The sequence below is a fragment of the Meira miltonrushii genome, assembly GCF_003144205.1.
Source record: "Meira miltonrushii strain MCA 3882 unplaced genomic scaffold FA14scaffold_1, whole genome shotgun sequence".
Taxonomy (NCBI): Eukaryota; Fungi; Basidiomycota; class Exobasidiomycetes; order Exobasidiales; family Brachybasidiaceae; genus Meira; species Meira miltonrushii.
Window position 1 is genome coordinate 2927967 of NW_020289943.1, and position 25630 is coordinate 2953596.

Genomic DNA, 25630 nt, shown 5'->3' on the forward strand with positions numbered 1-25630 from the left:
ATACTGCTATACATCTGAACACAAGGTTCAAATTCAGAATCATGTTCGATCTTGTCTCTTTCACCATCATGTGCAATTGATGCTTATATAAAGAAGCAAAGGAAGACATGCCTCCCTGTGAAGAGCATGTGTGCCTTTATAGAAGATAAGCCATCTTTCTTCTGCGGGGTAGTAAGCACTAAAACGCGCCGCACTTTTCGGAATGAAGTCCGAGCCGGTGAGCTTCTAGGGTTCTCAAATTCCCGTTTGCCGGTAAGAGCTTGAAGGATAGATAAATAGCCTCCCTTCTTGTTGTTCAGTTCACCACCATCTTCCCTGCTTTTTGATGGATGTCAAAATGAAAATCTATCAATCTTCAACGCCTATGCCACAAGTGCCAAATAAAGGCATTTATGATCTGTTATTCGCAGATACATCTTTTGATGATGGTCAAATTGTATTTAAAGAATGCTTTGGTGATCACAAGGAGATCAGGTGAGTGTACTCAAAATATGCTGATGAACAACACTGACACTGACACACCTGCACATCAGTCGAGGCCAACTCAAACTGCAATTGCACAGGTTCGGATTAGGCTTGCAACAAAAGAAAGGATTAAAGAAAGGCGATGTCGTATTGGCAATCTTGCCAAACATGATTGGTTTCCCGATAGCTGTGTTCGGATGTGTATTTGCAGGATTGATTGTCGCATTTGCAAATCCTGCTTACTCGGAAAAGGAGCTTAAACATATCGCCAACCTCGTGGAACCAAAAGCAATCGCTACCGTCAAGCCACTTTTGAAACAAATAACAAATGCAGGATTATCGATAGAAAGCTGCATCATTATGGATCAGCCATACGGACAGGGTAGTACATTCGTAGATGATCTGCTTGCTTCTGAATCCGATGCAAGAAAAGCAAAAGCTGTTACAGTCAATGACCTGAACGAGACAGCTTATTTGCCTTGCAGTTCAGGAACGACTGGGCTACCAAAAGCAGTTATGGTGAGTAGACAAATGCTGAAAATCGCCGTGCCCTGCTGATGAATGAGTCCTTTCCCCTCAACAGATCTCACATCGAAACATGGTCAGCATGTTGGTCACTCTAGTGAGCATTCCACATTTCTACGATAAGCCCTGGCGAGCGGTTGCAGTTGCGCCTTTCTTCCATGCAATGGCACTTGCCAATGCCGTTCACCTTCCACTTTTCAAAAAAGGTTCATACGTTGCAATCATGCAAAGGTTTGATGCGGGAGAATTTTGTGATGTTGTGAAAAATGAAAAGATTGATTTCGCAAACCTTGCACCACCTGCTTTACGTGTTCTAATGGCCCATCCAAAAGTCAAACAATTGAATCGAATCGAACTTATGTGCGTTGGTGCAGCACCTTTGGATGCTGAATTACAACAAAGAGCGATGGACGTCTTTGGTTGTGAAATCGCTCAAGGTCATGGAATGACTGAAACAACGGTAGGAACGTTGGGCATGCAAAAAAAGCGAAAGTTAGGATCATGTGGACCTCCAATGCCCGGATTAGAGTTACGCGTGGTAGACGATGATGGCAATGATGTCAAACAAGGCGAAAGAGGTGAATTGTTGGTAAGAGCGGGTAACATATTCAGAGGATATTGGAAGAACGAAGCGGCAACAAAAGAAACCTTTACCGATGATGGTCAATGGCTCAAGACTGGGGATATTGCCGTTGTCCATGATACGGGTGACTTCTCCATCGTGGACCGCAAGAAAGAGTTGATCAAATACAAGGGATACCAAGTCGCACCTGCAGAATTGGAAGGATTGTTATTACAACACCCAAAAGTGGCGGCAGCTGCAGTGATTGGAATTTACGACAAAGAATTGGTGACCGAATTACCTCGGGCATACATTCAGCTAAAACCCGACCACAAGCAAGAAGGTCAATCAAATGTCGAGCAGCTAGCCAAAGATCTTACCGAATTTATCGCCAAACAGACTTCCTCCCATAAACGATTACGAGGAGGTGTACGGATTTTAGAGCAAGTTCCAGTCAATCCAAGCGGGAAGATCTTGAGAAAAGAAATTCGTGCTTTAGCTGCTAAAGAGGAAAATGAGAAATCGCCATTACAGGCTAAATTGTAGATTGTATATTGAAAGAAATGATGACGATGAATGATATTATAAGAAGGCAAACATGAAAATGAGAAAGTGTTGTTCTTTTTAGCGCCTGCGCGTAAGAGATAAACACAACACAAAACACGAGACGACTGTTTTGAAGTCTAACCTTCTTACATCATCACCAATAGCACCGAGAAGAATGGTAACGAGGGGTTGAATGGATTGCCATGCCTAAAGCAGTTTCATTCGCTGCTGTGCTAGATCCAGCTTTGCTTTTAAAGGGCGATCGAGCGGGTGGTGAAGGGCAAAAGAATAATGCCAATACCGGCGAAAAGAAGAACTTGAGCGGAAAGAAGAGAGAGGAGAAATCATCAACTTTTCGCAATTCTAGTGATGGACACAGTGGTCAAATTAGCACAAATGACAGTACAGCGGATGAAGTGATTGCACGCACTAGCAATAGGAAAGGTAAAGCAAGAGCAAGAGATGACGATGATGCTGCTTTGGTATTGGATTCGATCAATCACAGGAGAGCATCTGCAAAGTTGAGAATGGCACTTGCTGGGGAATCTCCGGTCCTGCAAAGGTTTGGTTCAACTCCTCCCTTCCTGCACGGTCCAGATACGAGTGCTGATATCACAGGATCCATCTATGATTACAATACAACAATCGAGCGCAGTCGACCTTTAGCGAGAACGACTTCAGCACCTTCCGCGATTCTTCAACCCTCTTCATCGGTATCGAATAGGGCTAATGCATTGGCACACTCTTTGGCATCAGAAGAGGCAAGAAAGCGAAAGAATACTGAAGAGCATTCCAAGAGACAATCTGATGACTGGAAACGAAGAACGTTGTACGGAAGCGAACGACGTAAGCTAGAACGGCAAAGTCGAAGAATGGCAAGAAATCCAAAAGCAAAAATGATGCAAAATGTGGGTGAAACAATCATCGGAAGTCCTTCTGAATTGCGTAAGAAGGGTTCCTCTATCGCACCAGTTTTGTCGCAAAACGATTTAGAGCTTTTTAAAGAGGATGTAGAGCCAGTCACACATTCTCAACAGTCCAACTTTTCGGTTGAATCGGATGATGGTGTATATCACACCCAATTCAGCTTCTTTCACTTTGATTCGGAGCAGGTGGAGGAGGAAGCTGAATCCAATAAGCAAGCATCGCCAAAGGATGCTGAGCATCCCACTACATACTCTGAAAGCCTCGATTCGAGCGGCGTGCAAACGCAAACTCAAGCTGCTTACTATGCAGACAGAAGCGCTTCTTGCTCTTTATCTGATCCACAGAGTAGCAGTACCATCAATCCAAAGGATATTGTATCTCCCAGCCCGCGAGCAAGCGAATCAGCATCGCATGAGATGGTACAGCCCGACGTGGAGCAAAGTACGACAGCTGAACAATGTAATGCATCCGAGCCTACTCTAGTGGAACAAGAAGGGTTCCTCAAACATAGTAGCGAAGCAAATCAGAAAAGGTTGCGTTCGCTATGTCTAGACGAACCTGCTGGCAAGCACAAGGCCAGACAAGTCCATCCTACGATATGGCAAGGGAAAAAGATGGTAGAAGAATACTTTGGGCCTCTTCTTCATCCTTTTACTCCAAACAGAAACCCTCCCGCTCGTGCTGACCTTTGTCGATGGGCAGAATGGATGGATTCGCAATCCGATAAACAATCACAACCTTCCTCTCCAACAGGATTGTATGATTTTCAAGGCACCGTATCTGATCTTCCCGACTGGTCACAGTAAACAAATGTATCATAGCTGTCGCTCAAGAAATTATAACAAGAAAAAATGTGTTTGTACAAGGTGTATGGATCAGCCTTCCATCATCATGGTTGGTTTGCTTGGCTTGGTTGTGCTTTGGGTGTACTTTCCGCTCCGTTCGGATAGCTAGAACGATAAGTTAATTCCGGCGTTTTTAGATTAGCAAAATCTTGAGCAGAATACTCTTCTTCAGCTTGTGAATCGAGTAATTTGCTATGGGACGTTGATGCTTTTAGAGTATTTTGACGAACGTGCAAAGGTGCTTGTACACTATTACCTTCTGTAGCGAAAAAATTTGCAGCAACAGGAGGATCAGGTTGATTGTATGCTGAAGGTAACAATTGACTTCTTTGCACAGGCGAAGAAGGAGAAGATCTGGCGGGTGTATCACGACCATGTCGATAAGGCTGTGTTGTGTCGTATGGTACTTGATTGAACAGCACAGAGATACTTTCACCGAAATGCGAGCGACGGATCGTTTCTGCCAAAACGTGACTGATGTCAATCTCTTCAATCTTTGGACATTTAGCTCGATTTGCCGCTTGTGGAATCGTGTTTGTGACAATGAGCTTTTCCAGGCTACTTGACATAATTCTATCCAAAGCTGGATGACTTAGGATACCATGTGTCACAATCGCCAACACTCGCGAAGCACCGCTTTCTTGTAACCGTTTTGCAGCCAATTCTAGAGTACCGCATGTATCCGCCATATCATCCACCAAGATGGCCACTTTATCCTGTACATTACCCACCAATACCATTCTTGAAACTTCGTTTGCCTTTTTTCGTTCCTTGTGGAAAAGTGCAAATTCCACTTCCAATCGATCTGCCAATGATGTTGCCCTTTTCGCACCTCCAGCATCCGGTGAAACAATGACCACATCATCGCAATCTTCCATCTCACGAATGTACTGTAATGCTGCTGGCTCGGCATATAAGTTATCCACAGGAACATCAAAGAATCCTTGAATTTGAGAGGCATGCAAGTCCATCGTGATCACATGATCGCATCCTGCTTTCTCGATCATATTTGCGATCAATTTTGCTGAAATAGGAGCACGACTTTTGTCCTTCTTATCTTGACGTGCGTAAAAGAAATGGGGAATGACGGCAGTGATTCTTCTTGCACTTGCAGTTTTGCAAGCATGAATCATGATCAACAGTTCCATCAAGGATGTATTGGGAGAAGCAGGCGTACCCGAAGGCGTTGGACAAACGCAAGATGTATTGATGATATACACATCATGTTCACGAACTGATTCTGCAATTCGAACGATTGATTCACCTGATTCATTTCGAGTCACTGTTGCTTTTCCCAATGGTAGCCCCAGTCGTTTTGCAACCAAGTTAGCCAACTCTGGATGACTGGTTCCAGCAAAGACTTTGATTCCTCCTGCAACAGTCGTCATGTTGTCTTTTTCACTGCAAAGAAGCGGGAATGGTTGCCTTTTTTATTGATGATGATTGTGTAGATAAAGCTGTCGAAGCACTTCTGGTCACCGCATCAATGAGGTCCTATTTAGTGCTGTTAAAGATCGATGGTGTTGTCGTTGTTGTTGAAGCCAAGAAGGAAGATTAATCGCACGAAGATCGGATTGATATAATTTTGGCGTATTTTCAGGCACTTTGCCTCAGCCAAAATTTGGCGTGTTGAAAAGTTTTAAAGTCTTTTTATCTTGCACTCTTTCTTTTATCACGAGCCTTTTGCACCGCGTGAGCTTTGCCGCCCTAGGGCTTATCGACCAATCTTATCACTGGCGCTGGAGAAACTAAGGCATGGTCACACAGAAAGATGCTTTTGGTCTGAAAAGATAAATTGAGTGGTATGTATAGAGTAATCATTAGAAAAGAAATTATTGTTCGTGATTAGAGTCATTATTGTTCGTTAAGCTTAGGGCTTGGACGCGGTCCAGAATTCACTTCATTACTATCTTGCTTGGGATGCCCGTGAGGATGAGCATGGGGATGACTATCCACGTTGCGACTTTGAATCTTTTCATCCTCCGTCGGTGCAGGGTGAGGATGAGGATGGCTATCCACGTTGCGACTTCTCATTTTTTCATCCTCCATCGGTGCAGGGTGAGGATGGGGATGATTGTTGGCCGCATCTCGACGAGCGAGGTGGGCGCTTTGAGGGCTTGGATGCGAAGGAGCAGGGTTAGGATGTTGCTTTGGGTGACTTGGTCCGGGATGAGGATGAGCTTGCACGTCACGGCTATACTGCACGTTCTTTGGAACATCTGAAGAACCATCTGCTCTCATCTGCTCGGGATGTCCGTGGGGATGGGCGTGCGGGTGTTGCTCTGGGTGACTTGGTCCGGGATGAGGATGAGCTTGCACGTCACGGGCATATTGCACATTCTTTGGAACATCTGAAGAATCATCTGCTTTCATCTGCTCAGGATGCCCAGGGTGAGGATGTTGCTTTGGGTGACTTGATCCGGGATGAGGATGAGCTTGCACATCACGGCTATACTGCACGTTCTTTGGAAAATCTGAAGAATCATCTGCCTTCATTTGCTTGGGATGTCCGTGAGGATGGGCTTGCGGGTGTTGCTCCGGGTGACTTGGTCCGGGATGAGGATGAGCTTGCACATCACGGCTATATTGCACATTCTTTGGAACATCTGAATAATCATTTGCGTTCATCTGCTTGGGATGCCCGTGAGGATGGGCGTGCGGGTGTTCATCTGGGTGTGGGTGATCACGACGTTCGACCTGACCGTCGTCTGACGACGGGAGCATGTTTTCTAGAACATCACCCATTGCATCTGAACGGCGCAAAACACCAGGCAAAAGTCCTCCCTTGTTCTTGTTCGAAGATCCACCACCAAGCGAATTACCTCCATTGCCACCGTTGCAGCTATTGACATTCAAGCCTCCCAAACCAAGGACGCCTCCATTGGTAGAACAGTCAACAAATGTGTTGGTATTACCGTTGGAAGGTTGGGTGGGGGGAAGGTTGGGTTGGTGACCGTGACCTTTGTTGTTGAATTGACCAGCTTTGCTTGGGGAGGGTGCAGGCTTTGGATGAGCGTGGGGGTGTTTCTTTGAACCGTGACTGCTCTTGCCGCCTTGCTCACCTTGCTCACTTTGACTGCCTTGGCTCGATGTAGAAGATCCGGAACCTTTGGTTGTTTGAAGAGGTGTGGTAGTAGCAGAAGCGTTGTCACCATCTTGACTACCGTCTGAGTTCAAAACATTCACCGATGCCGTATTGCTATCATTGCTTCCATCCTTCTCGCCGTCCAACAAACCAACATCGAGAACGCCGCCTTTTGTGTTTGTGGAAGCTTGAACTGGAGTTGGGGTGGATGACTTGCAATTTGAGTTGACCAAGCCGTTGACACCAGCGAGATCGCAAAGGTCAACATCAGCATCAAGGCCGTTTGGATCACTAGATTTGACTGGCGAGCCAGCGTTAAGAACATTTGCATTTTGTCCTTGTGGAGCATTTGCTTTTGCGTTAGCATTCACGTTTGCCTTTGCATTGACATTGGCACTTGCATTGGCATTGGCTTGGGAGGTGGAAGGAGCACTGGTGATCAAATTGCTCGGTGCCAATGAACGACGGTCAATTGGAGCGGCATCAACGATGGCGCTCACAAAGAGGGCCAAAAGGATATAGCTGGGCTTGATGTTGAATGCTTTAACCATTCTGAAAATTGTGATTTGAGTGCGTAGAGTGCAATAGCAAAAGAGCAAAGAGGTGTCTGTGAGAGGGTTGAGAGGTTGGCACGGGGAAAGAGAGAAAGCGAAAGATGAAGGAAGAGAGGAAGGAGGGAATTTCAATTTGGTCTGCCTTTTGTACCCTTTCAAACGACAGCTTTCAGGTTTTGACAAGAACCTGCCCAGCTCCAAAAGACCATGCAATGAAGAATGTCACTTTGCTGATTAGCACAGACCAACGCGCTGCTAGCTTCGAAACTTTGATCACTATCATTGGACCAGCTAAACCAGCTCAATGACCTCTTGTAACTAACGCAAATTCATCCAGATCGATTGTCCATGGTCGATGCATGCGAATGTGATAATTCCCTTTGTATCCTTTCTAGTCCTGTGATCGTACTGTCGAGCATATAAAACATCTTGCACTGCACATGCAGATTCCAAATCGTGCATCGATCTTCGAATTTCATCCATTCCGCTTACGAATGTGCCCCAATGGATCGCCATGACAACAGATTGCTGAGGTATATCAAATCCATTTTGCTGACCCGAACTTTGATCTGGCTGACGATCTTCTTCACCTGGTTCACCGGCCAAGATTTTTGCAACCCTTACTGCATCAAACGGAGTCATATGATTAGCTCCCGTCAATCCTCCATCCATTTCTGGCACGACACCAAGAGCATCGTACGACTTGACAAAGTTAAATGTCGCACCGACTGAGATTGGCAAAAAACTAAGGTGTGGCGAGCCGAGCTCTTTCTGCACTTCAGCAAATGCAGGACATGTTGGATATCGAGTCGCTTGAGGAGAGGAAGAATGAAATTGAAAGCCTGTATCGCCACCAAAGAAAGCCCGGAAGGGTTTTTGTTGGGATGTATGCGTGTATTCGATCGTCCAACTGCTCCACAAACTTCTGCTAGCATCAAATCCGTATCGCCCTGATCCATGTTGTGCAGGTGTACAGATGACTCTAGCTTTCCTTCCTTCGTCTTGTCGCCCTTCCTGGGTCAACCATACTTCGTCCCACCAATCCAATTCCGATACACGTTCTTCGTCAATATTCAAACCAAGTCCCAAAAACCATGCTTTGTTGCCCAAAGGAACGATGAATCGAATTCCCTCAACATTCGCACGCCATAGCTGAATGATGCTATCGTAATCCAAATGATCGTAATGTGAATGGCTGATGCAAACAGCGTCAATCTTTGGCAAATCGGCAACTGTGCACGGGGCAGGATATAGTCTTGATGGCCCAATGTATTGCGTTGGAGAACATCTGTGAGAGAAGATTGGATCGAAAAGGATTCGTATGGGCTCGCTTGATGGATTGGCTTTGGAAGATGGTAGCTGGAGTAATACAGTCGCATGTCCTAGCCAAGTAGCTTTGACTGAAGTGGCATCATCCGGAGATTGGGAAAAGTCTGGCTTGTGGATTGCAAGATCGGATTCCTTCAATTCGCCTGCGTCCTTTGAAGGTAGTAGATGCTCTTGAGAGGCATTCAGAGTGCCCTTTGACTCATCCTCTTGCTCGCTCGCCTGACCTGATTCTTTCCTTCTCGCTTCTTCGATTGCAGTACGATAGGCCTCGAATTCGGTATGGCCTTTATGCTTTGGCTCTTCTCCCTGTTGTGTCCAACGCAATCCATTCCATACTTCTGATAGCGTGGGCTTATGCCAGCTATCCCATGGATTCTGAAATCCGATCCGAACCAAATTTTCACCAGGGTTTGGAGATGGTATTTCGGGGGATGCTTGTTTGTCGTCTTTGTCCGAACGCGATGACCCGGGCCCTGCGTAAAGAAACACGGACGTCTTTTCGGAGCTGTAAAGTTGTTCTGGCTGCTTGGGAGGTAGAAATGATGGAAGCAGGGGTATATTGTCCAAGATTGTTTGTCCGGTGCTATTTGCTGGTGAGACTACGTGATGAGGAGGTGGTTTGATGTGATGTCTGCGATGAATCACAGCACGTAATGGAACATTTGAAGGGCTTTCCTCTGTCATCTTTGGATATAGAGCATGTCAAATTGTTTGAATAGAGATGGATGAACAGATGATCAATACTAACAGAAATCTGCCTCCACCATCACGATTTCATATATGCTGCAATCAAGTGTGGCTTTCCCCCTGTTTCTCTTTAAACGCGTATCTTATCCGTAACAATAATACGCTAATAACAACAGAGCAGCACCTTTTTCTTCTTGAGCATTCATTCATCGATGATCTTCCTTTAATACGCCTACCTCCTCTTGAACAATGCCACCTAAACCTAAATTGACGCCAGATCAACAGAGAATACGGGTGAGTAGCATTGGCTAAAGCAGATGCACCGCCATCGGAGCTTTTTGTTGAACTGACCTTTTCGTGATGGAATATTAGGTTATGGTAGTCACTTTTCCTGTTTTGGTTGCAACAAGTGGTATGTTTCGGGGATGAGCATGTGCAAAGGAGACATTTTATCTTAACATTTCACCCCCCCTCCTTCTCATTCAGTCGTCTTATTCAAACGAATGTTTCTTGGCGAAGAACAGAGGAAGCTACACCCGAACGAAAAATTGCTTCCTGGCCCTAAATGAGGCTTTCAACCTTTGTACTGTATCAATAATCAACAATTATCACCCTCGAGTGCTGTGACTTTACAACTTGCGGGGCAGTTTGACAATTCCATCAACAGGATGGCGTGCAACAAAAGGCTGTTCAAGGTACACAGGTTAAGGTACCGCACGCGTGAGCAAAAGAAAGGCACAATGAAAAAGTCTTAAAGCCGCGCTAGAACTTTTCATTTGTGGCATATAAGAATGTTTCTTGTTTCTGTACTACTTCTACTCCTTCTCAACCATCGAATAGGACATCTCTTTTTGGATTCGGATACCTTCAGGAAAGGTAAATCATCCTTTCTTGGCTTACTAGTATTTATGCGAAGGCAATATACAATCTTTACCTTTTTACGACCTTCTCGATTGCTGGCATTTGTTTGCATTTTTGGATTGACCCTTTACCTTTTTGACGGAATATCTGTTCGTCTTTCGGCCATACGTTGGGGTCATCAGCCTACATTAGCAACCAACAATCACTCTTTCCTTTCCCTTACAACCACGATCGCAGCAGCCACTCCAGTCACCACTCCTCAACTTGAACCTCCTGCTGCACAGCCAAACACAGCAACAATGTCATCGTTTGTGCTGGCCGATGATCTATCTGAGAGGAAGAAGGCAGTTCTAGACAGACTCAGCTCAAGCAAACAGGATGAAAACGCTCCCATTCTTCTAATCATGGGCAATGAAGCTGGTGATACGGATAGTATGTCATCAGCAATCTTGTCATCTTACCTGTTATCGAAAGCGATCAGTGAGGGTGACCAGAAATACTCGGATGCTTTCCCAAAAGCCACAATCATTGCACCATTGGTCCAACAAGAGAGACGTGATTTACCTTTACGAGCGGAGAACCAATTTCTACTTTCGCTTTTGAATATCTCCCAAGATAGCCTGTTGTTTATGGACGATCTTCCCAAGATGGACGTATTGGCACAAAGATCTGACTTATTGCTCGGATTGGTAGATCATCCCAAGCTAAGCTCAACTTGGCAACCCTACAGTACATTTGACAAGCTGGTAGAGGTTGTCATTGACCACCACGCTGATGACGGAGCGCATAAGGATGCAAAAATTCGTATCTTACGTGGACCTGAGAACGGAGCTATTGGAAGTGCTGCAAGTGTGGTTGTGGATATCTTTAAAGGTACAACCCAGCTCAAAGAGCTTCCGGCATCCTTGGCAGATATTGCATTGGCAGCTATCTTGATTGATACAGATAACTTGCGTCCTGCTCCAAGAGGCAAAGCTACTGAAGTAGACTTGGAAGCGGCTAACATTCTCTTGGAAAGATCCACGTTTGGATCATCCCAAAGAAACTCATTCGTACAAACAGCAGTGCAAGTGAGTGGTTTGGAGAAGTTTAGCGGTGCAACTATTCAAGCTGATATGGAAGAACAAGGAGAATTGCACGTTTCTCAAGCGGATACCAAAACAGTCTTGCAAGCAGCAACGCAATATTTTGAAATTTTATCAGAGAAGAAGCTGGACGTTTCAAGATTGAACACGCACGATCTTTTACGAAGAGATTACAAAGAATCAGTTGCAAACGTTGGTACAAGTGCTACGGATTCGATCCGAGCTGGTTTCTCGAGCGTGCCTGTCGGATTGAGCGATTGGGTTCATGAACGTCATGGAGACGGAGAAGATCGCTGGAACGGATATTGGAAAGCGTTACGCGAGTGGATGAATGAGAGGAAGTTGGACGTTGCCGTTGTTGGAACAAGCTTCCGTGAGTTAGCAGAAACGGGAACGTTGGAAGAACGCAAGAAGAATGGCAAACATCGCCGTGAGCTGGTGTTGGCATATCTGCAAAAGCCATCCAAAGGACAAAGCCTCTTCCCTGGTCTCGTGAAAGGTTTAGAAGAGGATGCATATTCTGCATCTTTGGGAGGCGATGAAAGTCAAAAGTTGGAATTGGAAGCGCCCTGGAAAGGTAGTCGAAGGATAGAAAGTACGGGCAAACGTGAACGTGTTGGCGGATTGGAAAAGGATGGCCAATGTACCATCTTGAACGAGTCCGATGCAAAAGTATGGATTGCCGTCTGGCGTCAAAGAAATGCAAGAGCAAGTAGAAAGATCTATCTTCCTGCTGTTTTGCATTCTCTCAAATTGGCATCTGGATCGCGAATCAAGTGAATGGTGTTGATGATTTGTATTAGTATAGCTTAATCTTTTTATTCTATAGACTTTGTATGCATCAGCTTATCAATATATCCAACCAGTGATGATGACTTCTCTAAAGACTGGAGTTTTTATAGTGTTGCTCACTGTTCGTGTGTCACTCACAACGGTTTTACACCTTCACTCAAAGCAGCTAAAATTTCCCCGCTAATGCAAGAAAGGCCAATGCGTCCGGACATAAACATATAATGTACTTTCTTCTCAACCACCAAAGGTCAAGATGTGGACCATCTTGCGGGGAGGAACCAGGGTGTTGGTAAGGAATAGGAACGGGCAATGTATTCAGAGGGGTCTATCTTCGTTTCATACTTGTGCAAGGATACGTGACGAGGCACACTTTCATGAGTGGCCCGAAGAAGTCATTATAGGACAATCCATAAGCAAAATTGAAGCACCTCAAAGTCAAGCCACTACCACACAGTCACCCAAAAAAGCAGCCAAAAGGACAACAGACGGGAAGAAATCAACAGGAAAAGGCAAGAGAACTACAAAGAAAATATCCTCAGACGAAAATGATGGTGACTTTGACGCACCGAGAGCCAAAGAATTGGGACCGAATGGTCAATCGTGGCCTCCGCTTGCAAAAGATGTGTTGATCAATATGGCCAAATTTCCATCGTGCATCCTGTTGACACGAGTGGGAGGATTTTATGAGTCATACTTTGATCAAGCACCTATTCTTGCAAGTTTGGTCAATATCAAATTGGCAACGAGAACATGGGGTGGCAGAACTGTTCCTATGGCCGGCTTCCCGATCGTACAATTGGAAAAATATTTGAAAATGTTGGTGATCGATCATAGAAAGTTGATTGCAATTTGTGATGAATTCAAAGAGATTACCTCTTCCATAACCGGTGTAACACGTACTGCAGGAGGATATGTATCTAATCGACATCATCATGCTACCAATCCTTTCGCTCCTTCTACGATTCCACAAGTGACACACGATAAAATCGTCATCAAGAGAAGGGTGACACGTGTAGTCAGTCCAGGCACATTGATCGACGAAACTTTTTTGGATCCATTGAGTAGCAATTGGATCGTCAGCGTTGCAAAGGGCAAGCATGCAAATCAATTTGGTTTGGCTTGGTTGGATGTCAGTACGGCGGATTTTGGAACAACAATTTGTCATGATGAGCAAAGCATGCGAGACGAACTGGCACGTCTGAATCCGATTGAAATTGTTCTTCAGCCAAATGTCTTTACACACAATAACCAGAACGGCGATAGGGATTCATCTGATCCTTCAGATTTTGTGATCAAAGATGGCCCGCTTTGGGAAGCCTTGGATCCAGCAAAGGTGTACATCTCGTTTACCTCCTTAGAGCAACAACTTGAGGAGAACTCAGAAATGCTGAAGGATGGAGACGAGACAGAGAATCTTGCTGTACAGATTCTTACTGCACACTTACGGACACGACTGTTGGACTTCTCAATGGACAATGTAGAAGATTGGACCGGATTGCCAGAAGCTGCAGGAGTGAACCGGCGCAGACGTGATGATGTGATGACAATTGATGCAAGTACACTATCAGCTTTGGAAATCAGTACAACACAAAGACGCGATGAAGTTGCTTTGAATGCATTCTCACAATTGAGCACAAAAGGCAGTTTATTATCTCATATACGGAGAACGGTCACGAAAGGAGGCGCTAGATTATTGGCACAATGGCTCACTTCTCCAAGCAAGTCCTTACCACTTATTCATCGAAGACAGGCTTTGGTCGGGCTCTTTCATCAACATGGCTTTATGTCGCACGATCTTCGCTGGACGTTGAAAAAGCGAGCAGGCGATATTCATCGTGCGCTACAGCGTATCTTGACATCACGTAACGATGAACAGGACCTGTTGGAAGTTCGTGATTTCGCAAGATTAAGTGCCGATCTTGTACAGCAGATCAAGACGGAGATCAATATGTCATCCCCCATTTCCGAACAAGAAAAAGAAGGATGGACAAAATTGCAAGATGTTGTCAACGCATTTGAGGATGTTACCCTTTTAGGTCAGAGACTAGGTGATGCAATAGACGAGAACGTGATTGAGAAACGTCTTCGAGCTCAAGAAGATCGAGCAAGGGAAATGGAGGAAAATCTAGCACAAGAAGATGTTTCACGTCCGACTGGAAATGTATCTCTACAAAAGGTTCCCAGACGAAAACGGGCAACGGCTCCTACCCAGCAAGATGATGATCACGAGCAAAGTCGACGATGGGGTCCACCGTTTGAGCATCTGATCCGTCCTAATTCATCGGAGCAACTAAGTGTGCTCACCAAAGAGCATCTCATGCTTCGTCGTAAAGCTGCCATCTTACAAAACGAGTTACGCGAAAAGTATGGCGAGAAGATTTCGCTACGTTTCTTGTTAGGTCAAGGGTACGTTGTTCATGTGAGTGATGTTCGAGAGGCAAGCAAGTTAGCACAAATGGAAGAAGAGATGACATTGGCATACAAGAGCAAATCTACACGTACATATTATCATTCACAGTTCACACGCATTGGCGGTCGTTTAACACGAATCGAACAAGAATTGCAAGAGAAAGAAGCGGTGGAGCTGCAGCGACTACGATTGGAAGTGTTGACCGATATGCCGAGGATTCGAAAGAATGCAGCACTAATGCATGAGCTGGACGTTTTGGCAGGATTTGCAACATTGGCACAAGAGTTGAACCTTGTACGACCTGTTGTACATGATGGTGACGAGCTCAAGATCGAAGGCGGTAGACACTTAGGTGTTGAGCAATCTTTACTGCAGCCAAAAGGCAACGATCAATCTACAGGCACATCAAGACCCTTTACGCCAAATGATATTTATATGAACGCACAAAGTCGACTCCATCTAATCACAGGACCCAACATGGGAGGAAAGAGTACACTTTTACGTATGGTTGCCATTATTGCCATCTTGGCACAAGTAGGAAGCTTTGTACCTGCAAAGAATTGTTCGATCGGCGTGATTGATCAAATTTTTTCAAGAATTGGTGCTCATGATGCAATTCATGCTGATCGATCTACTTTTATGGTGGAAATGTTGGAAGTGGCTCAATTCTTGAGACGAAGCACCAAACGTAGCCTAATCGTCTGTGATGAGCTTGGACGTGGAACATCATACACTGCCGGAACAGCTTTGGCTTATGCAACAGCTCATCAATTGGTTGCCGATATCCAATGCAAGTGCTTGTTTGCAACGCATTTGCATGGAATTGCCGATTTGCTTGAAGGAGAAAAAGGCGTAGATTATTTTTGCACAGATTTGGAAAAGACTGAAGATGGCAATGTGCAATTCTCACATCGTATTCGACCTGGACTCAATCGAGAATCACATGGATTGGACATTGCCAAATTAGCGGGAATGCCAGAAAAGGTACTGGAAAAGGCAAGTTCGACCTTGACACACTTGCAAGCTTTAGAGAAACACACATAGAAGATACCCTGAGCAAAATGTAAAATTAAATGATGTGCTAATGTACGAATATGATTTTTGTGTGTGCTGTGTGTTTTTCCATTCCGTTCAAGAAGACCAGTATCTGTCCCCAAAATCTCCCAACCCTGGGACAATATAGTTGTTCTCATCCAAGCCATCATCTACCCAGCCACAAATGACACGCACTTGTGGAAATTTCTTGTAAACGGCTTGTAATCCTTCTGGACTTGCAACCAAGTTCAAAAACAAGATCCGATCTTGTGGAACGCCTTGTTGCAGTAAAACATCAATAGCTTGCATTACAGATCCACCCGTTGCCAACATTGGATCCAAGAGAAGAACCCATCGTTGAGAAATATCTTCTGGTAATTTTGCATAGAAAAGCTTTGGTTTTGCAGTTTCTTCATCACGTTGAATTAAAATTTTACCAATCCTTACACTTCTACAACATTCACGTAATCCACTTTCCATTGCTTCTCCCGCACGTAAGATTGAAACACCGCAAATTCTTCCTTCGAACGAAACGCCTTTGTACGGCAATCCTGTTGGCGTTTGAACAGTTTTTTCAAGTGTTGGAAGATGATTTAAACCTTCTTCTACCAAAAGTCGAATAATTCGATCGGAATAAAAGATGAAATCACTTCTACTCGTTCCTTTATCGCGAATGATAGTTAAAAGAGCATCTAATTGTGCCGTTTGTGGAAGTCTTGTACTGTTGGGCGGAAGTGGTGGTCCTGTGGTAGGAGCAGTGGTTGCAGAGGGTAATGTTGCAGAAGTGGAAGCCATGTTGTGCGATGATGATGGTTGCCAGAAGGAAAGACAGATTGATCTGGTGTGCCTGATCAGTAGAACGCGGCGGGGGCTCGTTCAGTAGAAAAGCTTAAATTAAATTAGGCTAAATACTTAGAGATAGCTATGATACGAGATTTAACGGGATCTGAGCCGCGGCTTCTTTTTACAGCACCATAATTGTACAATTTACTCTCACGATGATTAGGTATAGTATAGATACAATCTAAGCATCATCTATGACGATCATCATATCGTCTTCCAAAAAAGGATGAATGAGGGGATGGAAGGGTTGGAGGTGGTGTGCGACGATCAAAAGACGGTCTTTGCATCTGATCTGGTAAAGGATTCTCACCCGTTCGACCTTGCATAGAACTTCGATAAGGTCCTTGATCCATATAATGTCTTTGAGAAGCCATCAAAGGTGAATGATGGGTTGTTTGAGAAGGTGGTGGAGGTGGTGTAGGAGAAGTGGCATGAAGTGGACTTTGATGAGATCGAATATGAAGTGATTCTTCTCGACCATATCTACCTGAATCATACACTTCTGATGACCGCCGTAAATTGGATTGTCCCCTTGAATCATATTCCGGATACCCATACGAAGAATTTGGACGAGGATACTCTGAGCCTGGACGAGAATATTCCGGCGTCGGACGGGAATACTCTAGATTTGCTGGACGCGAAGGTGCATATGGTCGTGCTGCTGTGAATCTTTGGTCTGATGTCGTTGAAGAAGGAGGTGGCGGCATCATTGATGCTCGTGGATCATCCCTTATACTGGATTGAGCTCGAGGGATGGCTGAAGTTTCATAAGCAAACTGTGAATGTCCACCACGCCAATCTTGCTCCAATTCTCTCCGACTTGGCGGTAATTCTGGAATGCCTCTACTACTGGAAATATTTTCATACCGGGAAGGAATACTCTCGTATTCTCTTTGCTGATATCGACTGGGCGGCATTGAGGTGAATGCAGTAGGTGATCGAACGGCAGGATACCTTGACGATGGTTCTAAGCTTTGATGACGTGCTTCAATACTGCGATATGCATTGTCCATGCGTGCAACACCATATGACGGAGGTACGTATGAACCTTCCCTTGACGGCATTCGAACTTGATCGTAAGGTGATGTTGATCGGTATGGAGGTTGAGCTGGATGCGAATAGCTCGCTGAAGGTGGCGGTTGTTCATTGCCGAACCACTCCTGCGCCGATGCACGTCTTGCACTTCGAGCCGAATTTGCGTCACCATCAGAATTCAACAGGGAATTAATATTTAAACCTGAACGTGCAGAAGGTTCCTGTAAGAGCTCAGGATGTGCTTCAGATTCGACTATTGGCGGAATGGAAGAATGCATGCTCGGTGGCTCGCTATTCGAAAGCAATGCTCTTCTATGCATCAGCTTGTCAGCGGCTTCAATTCGTTCTTCCAATGGCTTACCTGCCTGTTCGTTAGCAAGATTGATCGCTTCGACAAAGTCTGCTTCTTTCTCGTTACGTGCAAAGTAATTCCTTGCTTGAGCAGCTGATTTTGTAGACAGATTCTGAGCAACGCTATCCCAGTCCTTTCCATTAATGGACAGTGACCGCAAAAATTGGGTTCGTTCGGCTACTGACCAATACGATGACGTCGGTTGACGAATGCGTTGCTTCGTATTGGGATCGTCAACAGATGTTTTCATTGTCCCTCCTGCTAATATCGTTTCGTCCACATTTCCCCCTTGTTGTGCTGGAACGATAATTTCTACGTTTGGCTCGACCAATACTGCACCCTTTGCACGAGCTCCGCGAGGACGCTTTGAGGTGGACATTGTACCATCGATCGATTTACCAGAAGACATCTGTGTATTGCTAAGATCAGAATCATTCGAGCCTTTCATTCCGGTCATCTGTTTGCGTTGACCCTGTGCACTCCGGCCACGACCCGCTCCACTGGCTGAACGACGAGCTGTGGCAGGGATAGCATTAGGTGAAACGGGTGTAGTAGGTGATGCATCGTCATCGTCAATAGCCGACGAAACCGGCCCTTCTACTGTTGCTGCTTTCAAATCTGCCATCAACGCACTTCCACGACCCTTCTTAGGTTTGACGAGTCGGGTCTTTCGTCTTCGATCACGATTACGTGAATTCAATAACGCTTTGTAATCATGACCATCTTCCTTCTTCGTGAGATAGTAGTATGCGACACATTGAGCGGTTGTCTTCTGTGGTAACGATGCAGCGATTTTGCCAAACTGTTTCGGGAATAAGGAATATCGTCTGGCAAAAATCGTCATTTCTTCTTCGGACCAGAAGTCCGGGTCGAAATCGGATTCATAGAATGCTTTTGGATCAGCAACGAACCCGTTATCATCATCATAAACACTTTTTCCCCAACCCTTGTCCTTTGTTCCGAGATACAGTTCTTCTGCATCACCGTCTTGATCTTCATCCATCAATCCATTTGCTACCGCTGATGACCATCTATCCAAGATCATGTCTGGTTCCACTGCAGTGGTACGGGCAGCACGCATACTGGGATCTTGCATGTCTGCACTTTCCAGAGAGGCTAAAATTTCCAGAAACTCTGCTTCTGATCGTACAGCATCCCCGAAGCCCACCAAACCGCCGCTGCTTTGTGTATTGCGTCGATTAGAACGGGTCATCGAATTTCCCGAAGATGGTAAAATCGTAGATGTTGGCGCATTCGATTGCATAGACGAGAGCATCTGTCCACTTTTGGCAGATGAATTTGTCGATGACATTGTAATGCTTCGTCGATGACCGCCGTCTTCATGTTGCGTAACTGTTGCGGATATTCGGTCTACCACAACATCAGCATTTGCCTGTTGGGAGGATGGAACTTCTACTGAGGTTTTTTCGACCATCACTGTGTCCTTGTCCCCGTTTGATAGTGAAATGTCAGTCTTTTCAATATGCGTGTCAGCCGATTGAGCTACACCATCACCATCTTCTTTAGCGGTATCGGGCAACTTAGGTCCGATAGAATTTTCCAGGTCATCCTCATTCTGCCGTGCATCTTCAATGTTGTCCAATCGATCGCAGTGTACTCGCCATCGTTTGTGTAGCTTTTTGTACGTGTCACGTAGCCTTTGAGTTTTGACGGACATCTTCTTTCGATGTTTTTGTAGTCGTAATGTCAGCCGGGCATGCATTTGTTCGCTCATCTCTGGTCCTATCTTTCGGGGAACATCCAATTCGGCAATGCTTAAATGGCCCCGAAATACAGGTTTACACTCTGTCGCTGTGGCTGACTTTGCGATCTTAAGATTTGCTTGTACGACATCTGTCCAAATTGGATGGGGTTTGCTGACTTCTGCGTCATTCTTTCGTTGTGCATTGATGATTCGTAGTATATGCATTTTGATCGGTTCGTCCGTCTTTGTTCGAAGTGATGACCTTGGCTTCTCTTCTGCTACAATGGGTGCTTGTACAGCTTGCTCTTCATTGGTGTTATTTTCCACTTCCATCTCATCAGGTTTCCCATTGCTGGTAGGCGGAATTTCCTCAACATTTTGTGTGACTGCTTGCTCTTCAATGATTGCCTCCCCATTCACTTCTTCTTTTGGTGTTTCTAGAAGAGGAACATGTCCATCCTCTCTAGGTGTATCTTGAATTTCCATCTTTTGTTCATATCCCTTCTTTGTTGGATATCATATCGTATAAGTACAATTTAAATAGGGTGATGGTATTGTGTTAGACAGGAACCCATCCACGCTTTAATGCCATTTTAATCTGCATTTTCATCTTTCACCACATATACATCACTGTGCACTTACGCGTGCGGCTACCTCTTACGCCCAACCAGGGCGGCGTACAAATAAGATAATGCGTGTGCTGTGCTTAAACAGGTATCTTTGAAAAGCGGACTATCCGCTGCATGTAACTGCATTGAAAGTGGGGAAAAGGAAGATTCAATCCCTGACCTTCTCTTGTCCATATCATCACAAACACAAAGATGTCATCACAAAAGACTGTCGTATTCGTAACAGGCTCTACCGAAGGTGGAATTGGTGCTTCAATTTGTACGGAATACGCACAAAATGGTGCAATCGTATATGCAGGAGTACGTAAATTAGAAGCATTGGGATCATTGGCAAAAGATACAAGAATTCATCCTATCGTGATTGATGTTACAAAAGAAGAAACTGTCAAATCAGCCGTTCAAAAAATCATTGAGGAATCTGGTCAAATTGACATTTTGGTCAATAATGCCGGCGTAAATGCAGCAGCAGGCTTGGCCATTGAAGTACCGATCGAAAAGTACAGACAAACTTTCGAAGTGAATGTGAGTAGAAATCAGAAGGGGTTTTGATTGTCTAGATTATTGCTGACTTTTTGTTGAAATGCAGTATTTTGGTCTACTTCGTGTGTCACAAGAAGTGGCCACTCATATGGCAAAACGTCGTAAAGGAGCAATCGTGAATATTGGTTCAGTTGCTGGGTATGCTCATTTACCCTTATCGGCAGCCTATTCGAACTCCAAAGCTGCAGTTCACAGTTTAAGTGATGTTTTACGTATCGAACTTGCTCCGATGGGCATTCATGTCTTATGCGTAGCCCCGGGAAAAATTAAAAGTGGATTCGGAAAGCAAGCTTTAGAAACAGCAACCTACCCAACACCTGATTCGCCATTTTATGGTGCCAAAGATGCAATCAGTGCAAGGACAAATTATAGTCAAGTCGGTAAATGTACCCCTTCATCAGATTTGGCAAAAGCCATTAGAGCTTCCTTATCTGCTCCTGCTTGGAGACGAAGATCTTATTTGACTTATGGAGAATTATCAACCATTACTTGGTTGACATACTACTTCCCGCCGTTTTTGCGTGATAGGGCATTAACCAGACGATTCAAATTAGACACAATTTCCAAGAAATAGGGGAGCTGTACTGTACAAAGAAGAGAAAATGCGGTGGGATACGAGCAATTCGCATTAGCAACTAGAAGAGAGAAATATTGTCCTGTTTCATACACCCAATGAGATACCTTCCTCTTTTTCCATCTGACGTAATTGGGCTGGAACGACGCCGGTTCTTTCGATCGCTTCCTCTGCTGCCTTTTTCACTTCTTCTTCACGACCAGGTGCAGTGATTTCTGTTAGAGGATTTGTACTTTCTGTCACTCTGAACATCAAAACAGGTAAGGCGATCACCAAACCCGCAGCGCACAACGCCCATGTGACAGCCATGATTGTCATGTATGGCACACTTGCCGAATCCATCGCAAAACCCGTCGCACCACCGGCAGATTGAATTGATTTATAGAATCCAGCCAAGAATGCCAATTTGGACATATCGTTCGAAAAAGCTCCCATCAAAGCATAAGCAAACGATTGCCAAACCGCATCGAAAAATCCACTGAAAGCATACAAGAGAGCAGGTCCTGCATACCTTCTGGATGGCAAAATGTCAATCGGATCAGGAACACTTCCCAAGCTTGCCACCACATCAGCACGTGTGTATTGGATTTGCTTGGCATATGAACCGCCCCAAACGGCCCACATAACAGTGAAGACGACTCCCCAACCGATCCAAATACGTTTTGGTCTTGATAATGTTTTGGAATCTAAGACGAAAGAGAACAAATAGGCTGCCACCATTTGTGCCATCCAATATAACATCGAATTGAGAGAACGTGCTCGCAGGGTGAATAGAGGAGCGTTGTAATCTTGTTGTTGCCATGTATAGAAGAAATTTGATGAAAAGAAGAGAGGGAATAAAAAGATTACCCAATAATCCGTTCTGACCAAACGATACAATCCAACGAACTCCTTCTTCCATGTTGTATGGGGTGGAACATAGACACGAGTACCGTCAGATCGTATCATCGAGGAAGGTGCTTTCAAGAGGGAAGCACAGCAAGCTCCCAGCAATGTCAAAATCAAAAAGGCCACATACACACCATCACTGAGAGTTGAAGCAGTTGAGTTGTATGTGAGGCCCAATTCGATTGCGCTTCCAATCACGGCACCAAGATTGAAAATCACCCAGACCAATGCGAATGCCTTTGATTTATCTTGTTCCAACGGATAACTTAACATCACCGCTCCTTGTGCAGACCAAAATAACGAAGCACAAAAACCCAAAATTGCACCTGCTGCAATAACAAAACCTTCGTTTTGTGTATGATTATAACATAAGAAAGAAGCGATATAAAGTGGATAACCGCATGCACCCAAAAATAAAGTTAAACGAGTACCAAGTTTGTTATGGAATGTACCGATAAATGACGATGCACCGGCAAAGACTGCATTTAAGGCCGTATTGGATTTTGAACTGACTCTTGGATTCAGTTGACCACCTCCCCCAATACCACTTAGAGCGTTAAACATACCCGGACATAAAAAGCAACAGAAACCAATCAATGCAATTTGAGACATAGGATTGCCATAGAATCCTTTAAGTTTGCCAAATGCTGTTGTTGGTTGTTGTTGTTGTTGCGAATGTTCGCTAATTGGCCCTTCCTTGCCATCGGAGCTGGCGTCATTTTCGCCATTAAACTTTTCTGTGCTGGACATGATTTGAATGTGGTTGATGGTTGATAAAAGAAAGTGGGTAATTCAGTTTGCTGAATACATGCTGTATTTTGTATTATTGACAGAACAATCTCTTGCAGGTACGAGATAGACTCTCTTTTTAGAGTTTGTGTGGGAATATTGTCGGACGATCTTGTCTTATTTTAAACTTTTCACTGCTTTATTGCCTTTATCTTTATTTCACTTCAGGTTCATTGAACTCCGCGCAGAGTAAGACGCTAAAAACTTAGTGCGGTCCAAGGTACGCATCTCCGTCCGAGTATAAGCACAATACCGCATGATTTTGCCCCTCTTTTTTTCGGCGAAATAGCCGTCAGATCATGCATTTCATTTCGGATAATAAGGTCCAAGTGCATGGCATAAAGACAAGGAAACAATACTGCAAAGAAGCGTTGAGACTGTCTGAATAGACATCCAGTCTTAAAGATAAAAGCAAATGATTGAGAGCTGGGAGCAGTGATATACAATACAGAAGAAATAGAAAACACAATTTACACCTGACGATTAGGAACAAGTAGAGACTCAGTCTCATTCTCTTGCTCTTCATTGGGTAACATAGATGTCGTCGGTGGTGATGATGTAGTAGCAGCAGCAGTATTTGTTCCTGGAATTGGTGGGGCAGGTGGGGGAAGAACTGTGATATCTCGTTTACAGATCGGACAAAACTTCTTCACCCTCGTTAACCATGAATCAATCTCTGGCAAATGGAAAACGTGTCCACACGGTAACACCCTAACCAAATCACCATCAACGAAATCCGAAAGACAAATTGCACATTCATCGCAACTGTAGTATGTTCGATCCGGTGGTGGTGCAGGTGGTGCGACTGGAACAGTCTTTAAAGGTTTCATCGTTCCATTGGCAGAGGAAGTCGCTGGCAAAGTAGATGGACCCGCTTCATCTGCAGAGGGAGATGGCGATCCTTCACCATTGTTTCCGCCCAATTCCATGTCCTGTCTCGTTTGTCCTCCTCGTATGCGATTCCAGAATGCTGTTAATTGTGCTGAAGTGCGTGAGAGGATATTTTGACTTACATTTGAATCCTTTGTACCCGATTGATCGCCCACCATTTGTGCATCTTCAACCTTTTCCCATGGTTGTCCATTTCCACGCCAAATCAGACAAGGCAAATTGAGAACGGCAATTTCAGGGGCCCTTTCCCTTCTTCTCTGTCTGATCATACGGAAGCGATGAATGATGATTGTAACCAAGGTCATCAGTGAAGGTAGCATCAATAGCACAAAGGCTAAATCGATCAAAGGCCATTCCCACATTATGTCATCACGCCAAAGGATCACCTTTAGTCCGGTCTTGTGAGTGGCACACTCTTTACCTTCCTTTTTGAGAGCAGAACAAGCCTTTTGATCTTCTTGATCTTGTTCATCAATCAGCCTCATCAAATCAACATAACTTGGTCTTGTAACAAATGTGCTCGGGATCATGACATCACTCGTATCACCCGGAGCATACATTGTTACCAATTGACCTGACAATCCAGGATCGTTACCCGACTGTCCATCACGTCCCCCGTTCTCGCTAGGAGCATCACCGACCACCACTGCTTCCGCGCCCAAGGCCTGTGCGACTCGTACTTTGGCCACGAAAGAACAATTTCCACCGCGTTCCACCAATGCGATCCAATCAGAAGGTGGCTTTGCTGTCACTTTTTCTACAATGATCTTTTCGGGATCAGTCAAACTTCCATTTTCATCGTCATCGTCTCTCCATCCTGGTCCGCCCTTGTATGGACATCCGAAGTTGTTGATGGCTAATGGTTTTTCGATATTCTCTTCAGTAACTTCTTGGCCGTCTTTGTGAGAGATTCGATAAAAGTCACTTATGGGTAGTAAAGTACCTCGCAAACCTTGTTCATCGACGATCCTAGGACCGAAAGCAGCTGCTCTGGTTAGATAGCTTGCTTGTGTTTTAACGACCTCCAACGTGCTACCGCCCCAAGCCAGAGTGGTCCCATCATCACCAAATCCGCCGCCACTCAGTACAGAAGATTCGTCCAGATCGACTGGAAGGATATCGTCAATGATATGCTCTACATTTTCCATTAATGAACCGACGGCAGAAGTTGCCAAATTGAAGAAGCCATAATGATTCTTGTGGGTGGCATTTGTGTTTGAATTAGAGGGGATGTGTGGGATAGTGTTCTGATTAGGAGTAGTTACTTCTGGTGCTGAAATTGGTTCGTTTGCCTGTACATCTTTTGCTTGAACGAGTCCCAAACTTAGCAAGAGCAACACCAATGCCTTTGCCGAAGCTGAAATGCTTCCCGCCCTCATATTTGTTTGATGGTTATTGACGAGGGATTGTAATGGTAGCAAGGAGAAGTGGAGAGAATTTTTTGGCACAAAAGTTGCGCAGCGCGGCTGTGTAGAAAGGCATTCGCCCTGCATGACGCATCAACAAAAATAAATCTGACATGCGTGCGACATCTTATCATGCCGTGTACTGTACTCTACACACTGTACATGCATAATAGTCTATATACGCGTGCTTGTTTCATTCACTATAGTTGATAAGCAGCAGCAGCACTCCCCCCGCGACCTTATCTGTACTTTGTACCTGATATATGCTCT

General features: G+C 44.8%; 13 protein-coding genes across 13 annotated transcripts; 6 read left to right on the top strand and 7 right to left on the bottom strand.

The window, feature by feature from the left end:
• Positions 1 to 132: 132 nt before the first annotated feature.
• FA14DRAFT_142227 (acetyl-CoA synthetase-like protein) lies at positions 133 to 2098 on the top strand (the record flags this gene model as incomplete). Its single annotated transcript, XM_025497168.1, has 3 exons — positions 133 to 474; positions 534 to 984; positions 1049 to 2098. The coding sequence occupies exons 1-3, from the start codon at positions 326 to 328 to the stop codon at positions 2096 to 2098; spliced, it is 1650 nt and encodes a 549-aa protein (XP_025358024.1). The 5' UTR covers positions 133 to 325.
• Positions 2099 to 2161: 63 nt separating this feature from the next.
• FA14DRAFT_18293 (uncharacterized protein) lies at positions 2162 to 4037 on the top strand. Its single transcript, XM_025501268.1, has one exon. It carries the CDS (start codon positions 2302 to 2304, stop codon positions 3829 to 3831), a length of 1530 nt encoding a protein of 509 aa, XP_025358025.1. The 5' UTR covers positions 2162 to 2301; the 3' UTR covers positions 3832 to 4037.
• Positions 4004 to 5258, bottom strand: FA14DRAFT_163463 (phosphoribosyl pyrophosphokinase; the record flags this gene model as incomplete). Its single annotated transcript, XM_025499821.1, has 2 exons — positions 4004 to 4062; positions 4127 to 5258. The coding sequence occupies 2 exons, from the start codon at positions 5256 to 5258 to the stop codon at positions 4004 to 4006; spliced, it is 1191 nt and encodes a 396-aa protein (XP_025358026.1).
• Positions 5259 to 5643: 385 nt separating this feature from the next.
• FA14DRAFT_18298 (uncharacterized protein) lies at positions 5644 to 7667 on the bottom strand. Its single transcript, XM_025501275.1, has one exon. It carries the CDS (start codon positions 7504 to 7506, stop codon positions 5725 to 5727), a length of 1782 nt encoding a protein of 593 aa, XP_025358027.1. The 5' UTR covers positions 7507 to 7667; the 3' UTR covers positions 5644 to 5724.
• Positions 7668 to 7920: 253 nt separating this feature from the next.
• On the bottom strand, positions 7921 to 9234 carry FA14DRAFT_107088 (Metallo-hydrolase/oxidoreductase; the record flags this gene model as incomplete). Its single annotated transcript, XM_025495796.1, has 1 exon — positions 7921 to 9234. A coding segment is annotated over one exon (1314 nt), but the record flags the coding sequence as incomplete, so codon positions are not given.
• Positions 9235 to 9774: 540 nt separating this feature from the next.
• On the top strand, positions 9775 to 10094 carry FA14DRAFT_177011 (uncharacterized protein; the record flags this gene model as incomplete). The annotated part of the gene is made up of 3 exons (XM_025500716.1): positions 9775 to 9819; positions 9898 to 9937; positions 10012 to 10094. 3 exons carry the CDS (start codon positions 9775 to 9777, stop codon positions 10092 to 10094), a joined length of 168 nt encoding a protein of 55 aa, XP_025358029.1.
• Positions 10095 to 10685: 591 nt separating this feature from the next.
• Positions 10686 to 12251, top strand: FA14DRAFT_153087 (DHH phosphoesterase; the record flags this gene model as incomplete). Its single annotated transcript, XM_025497573.1, has 1 exon — positions 10686 to 12251. The coding sequence occupies one exon, from the start codon at positions 10686 to 10688 to the stop codon at positions 12249 to 12251; it is 1566 nt and encodes a 521-aa protein (XP_025358030.1).
• A 646-nt stretch (positions 12252 to 12897) lies between these two features.
• FA14DRAFT_163464 (uncharacterized protein) lies at positions 12898 to 15717 on the top strand (the record flags this gene model as incomplete). Its single annotated transcript, XM_025499822.1, has 2 exons — positions 12898 to 13150; positions 13235 to 15717. 2 exons carry the CDS (start codon positions 12898 to 12900, stop codon positions 15715 to 15717), a joined length of 2736 nt encoding a protein of 911 aa, XP_025358031.1.
• A 43-nt stretch (positions 15718 to 15760) lies between these two features.
• Positions 15761 to 16621, bottom strand: FA14DRAFT_18315 (PRTase-like protein). Its single transcript, XM_025501287.1, has one exon. The coding sequence runs from the start codon at positions 16501 to 16503 to the stop codon at positions 15805 to 15807; it is 699 nt and encodes a 232-aa protein (XP_025358032.1). The 5' UTR covers positions 16504 to 16621; the 3' UTR covers positions 15761 to 15804.
• A 2038-nt stretch (positions 16622 to 18659) lies between these two features.
• On the bottom strand, positions 18660 to 18941 carry FA14DRAFT_117644 (uncharacterized protein; the record flags this gene model as incomplete). Its single annotated transcript, XM_025496243.1, has 1 exon — positions 18660 to 18941. A coding segment is annotated over one exon (282 nt), but the record flags the coding sequence as incomplete, so codon positions are not given.
• Positions 18942 to 20464: 1523 nt separating this feature from the next.
• Positions 20465 to 21386, top strand: FA14DRAFT_119710 (NAD(P)-binding protein; the record flags this gene model as incomplete). The annotated part of the gene is made up of 2 exons (XM_025496365.1): positions 20465 to 20794; positions 20859 to 21386. 2 exons carry the CDS (start codon positions 20465 to 20467, stop codon positions 21384 to 21386), a joined length of 858 nt encoding a protein of 285 aa, XP_025358034.1.
• Positions 21387 to 21429: 43 nt separating this feature from the next.
• Positions 21430 to 23178, bottom strand: FA14DRAFT_18387 (MFS general substrate transporter). Its single transcript, XM_025501348.1, has one exon. It carries the CDS (start codon positions 23022 to 23024, stop codon positions 21474 to 21476), a length of 1551 nt encoding a protein of 516 aa, XP_025358035.1. The 5' UTR covers positions 23025 to 23178; the 3' UTR covers positions 21430 to 21473.
• A 355-nt stretch (positions 23179 to 23533) lies between these two features.
• FA14DRAFT_153093 (uncharacterized protein) lies at positions 23534 to 25333 on the bottom strand (the record flags this gene model as incomplete). The annotated part of the gene is made up of 1 exon (XM_025497574.1): positions 23534 to 25333. One exon carries the CDS (start codon positions 25331 to 25333, stop codon positions 23534 to 23536), a length of 1800 nt encoding a protein of 599 aa, XP_025358036.1.
• Between the last annotated feature and the right edge of the window lie 297 nt (positions 25334 to 25630).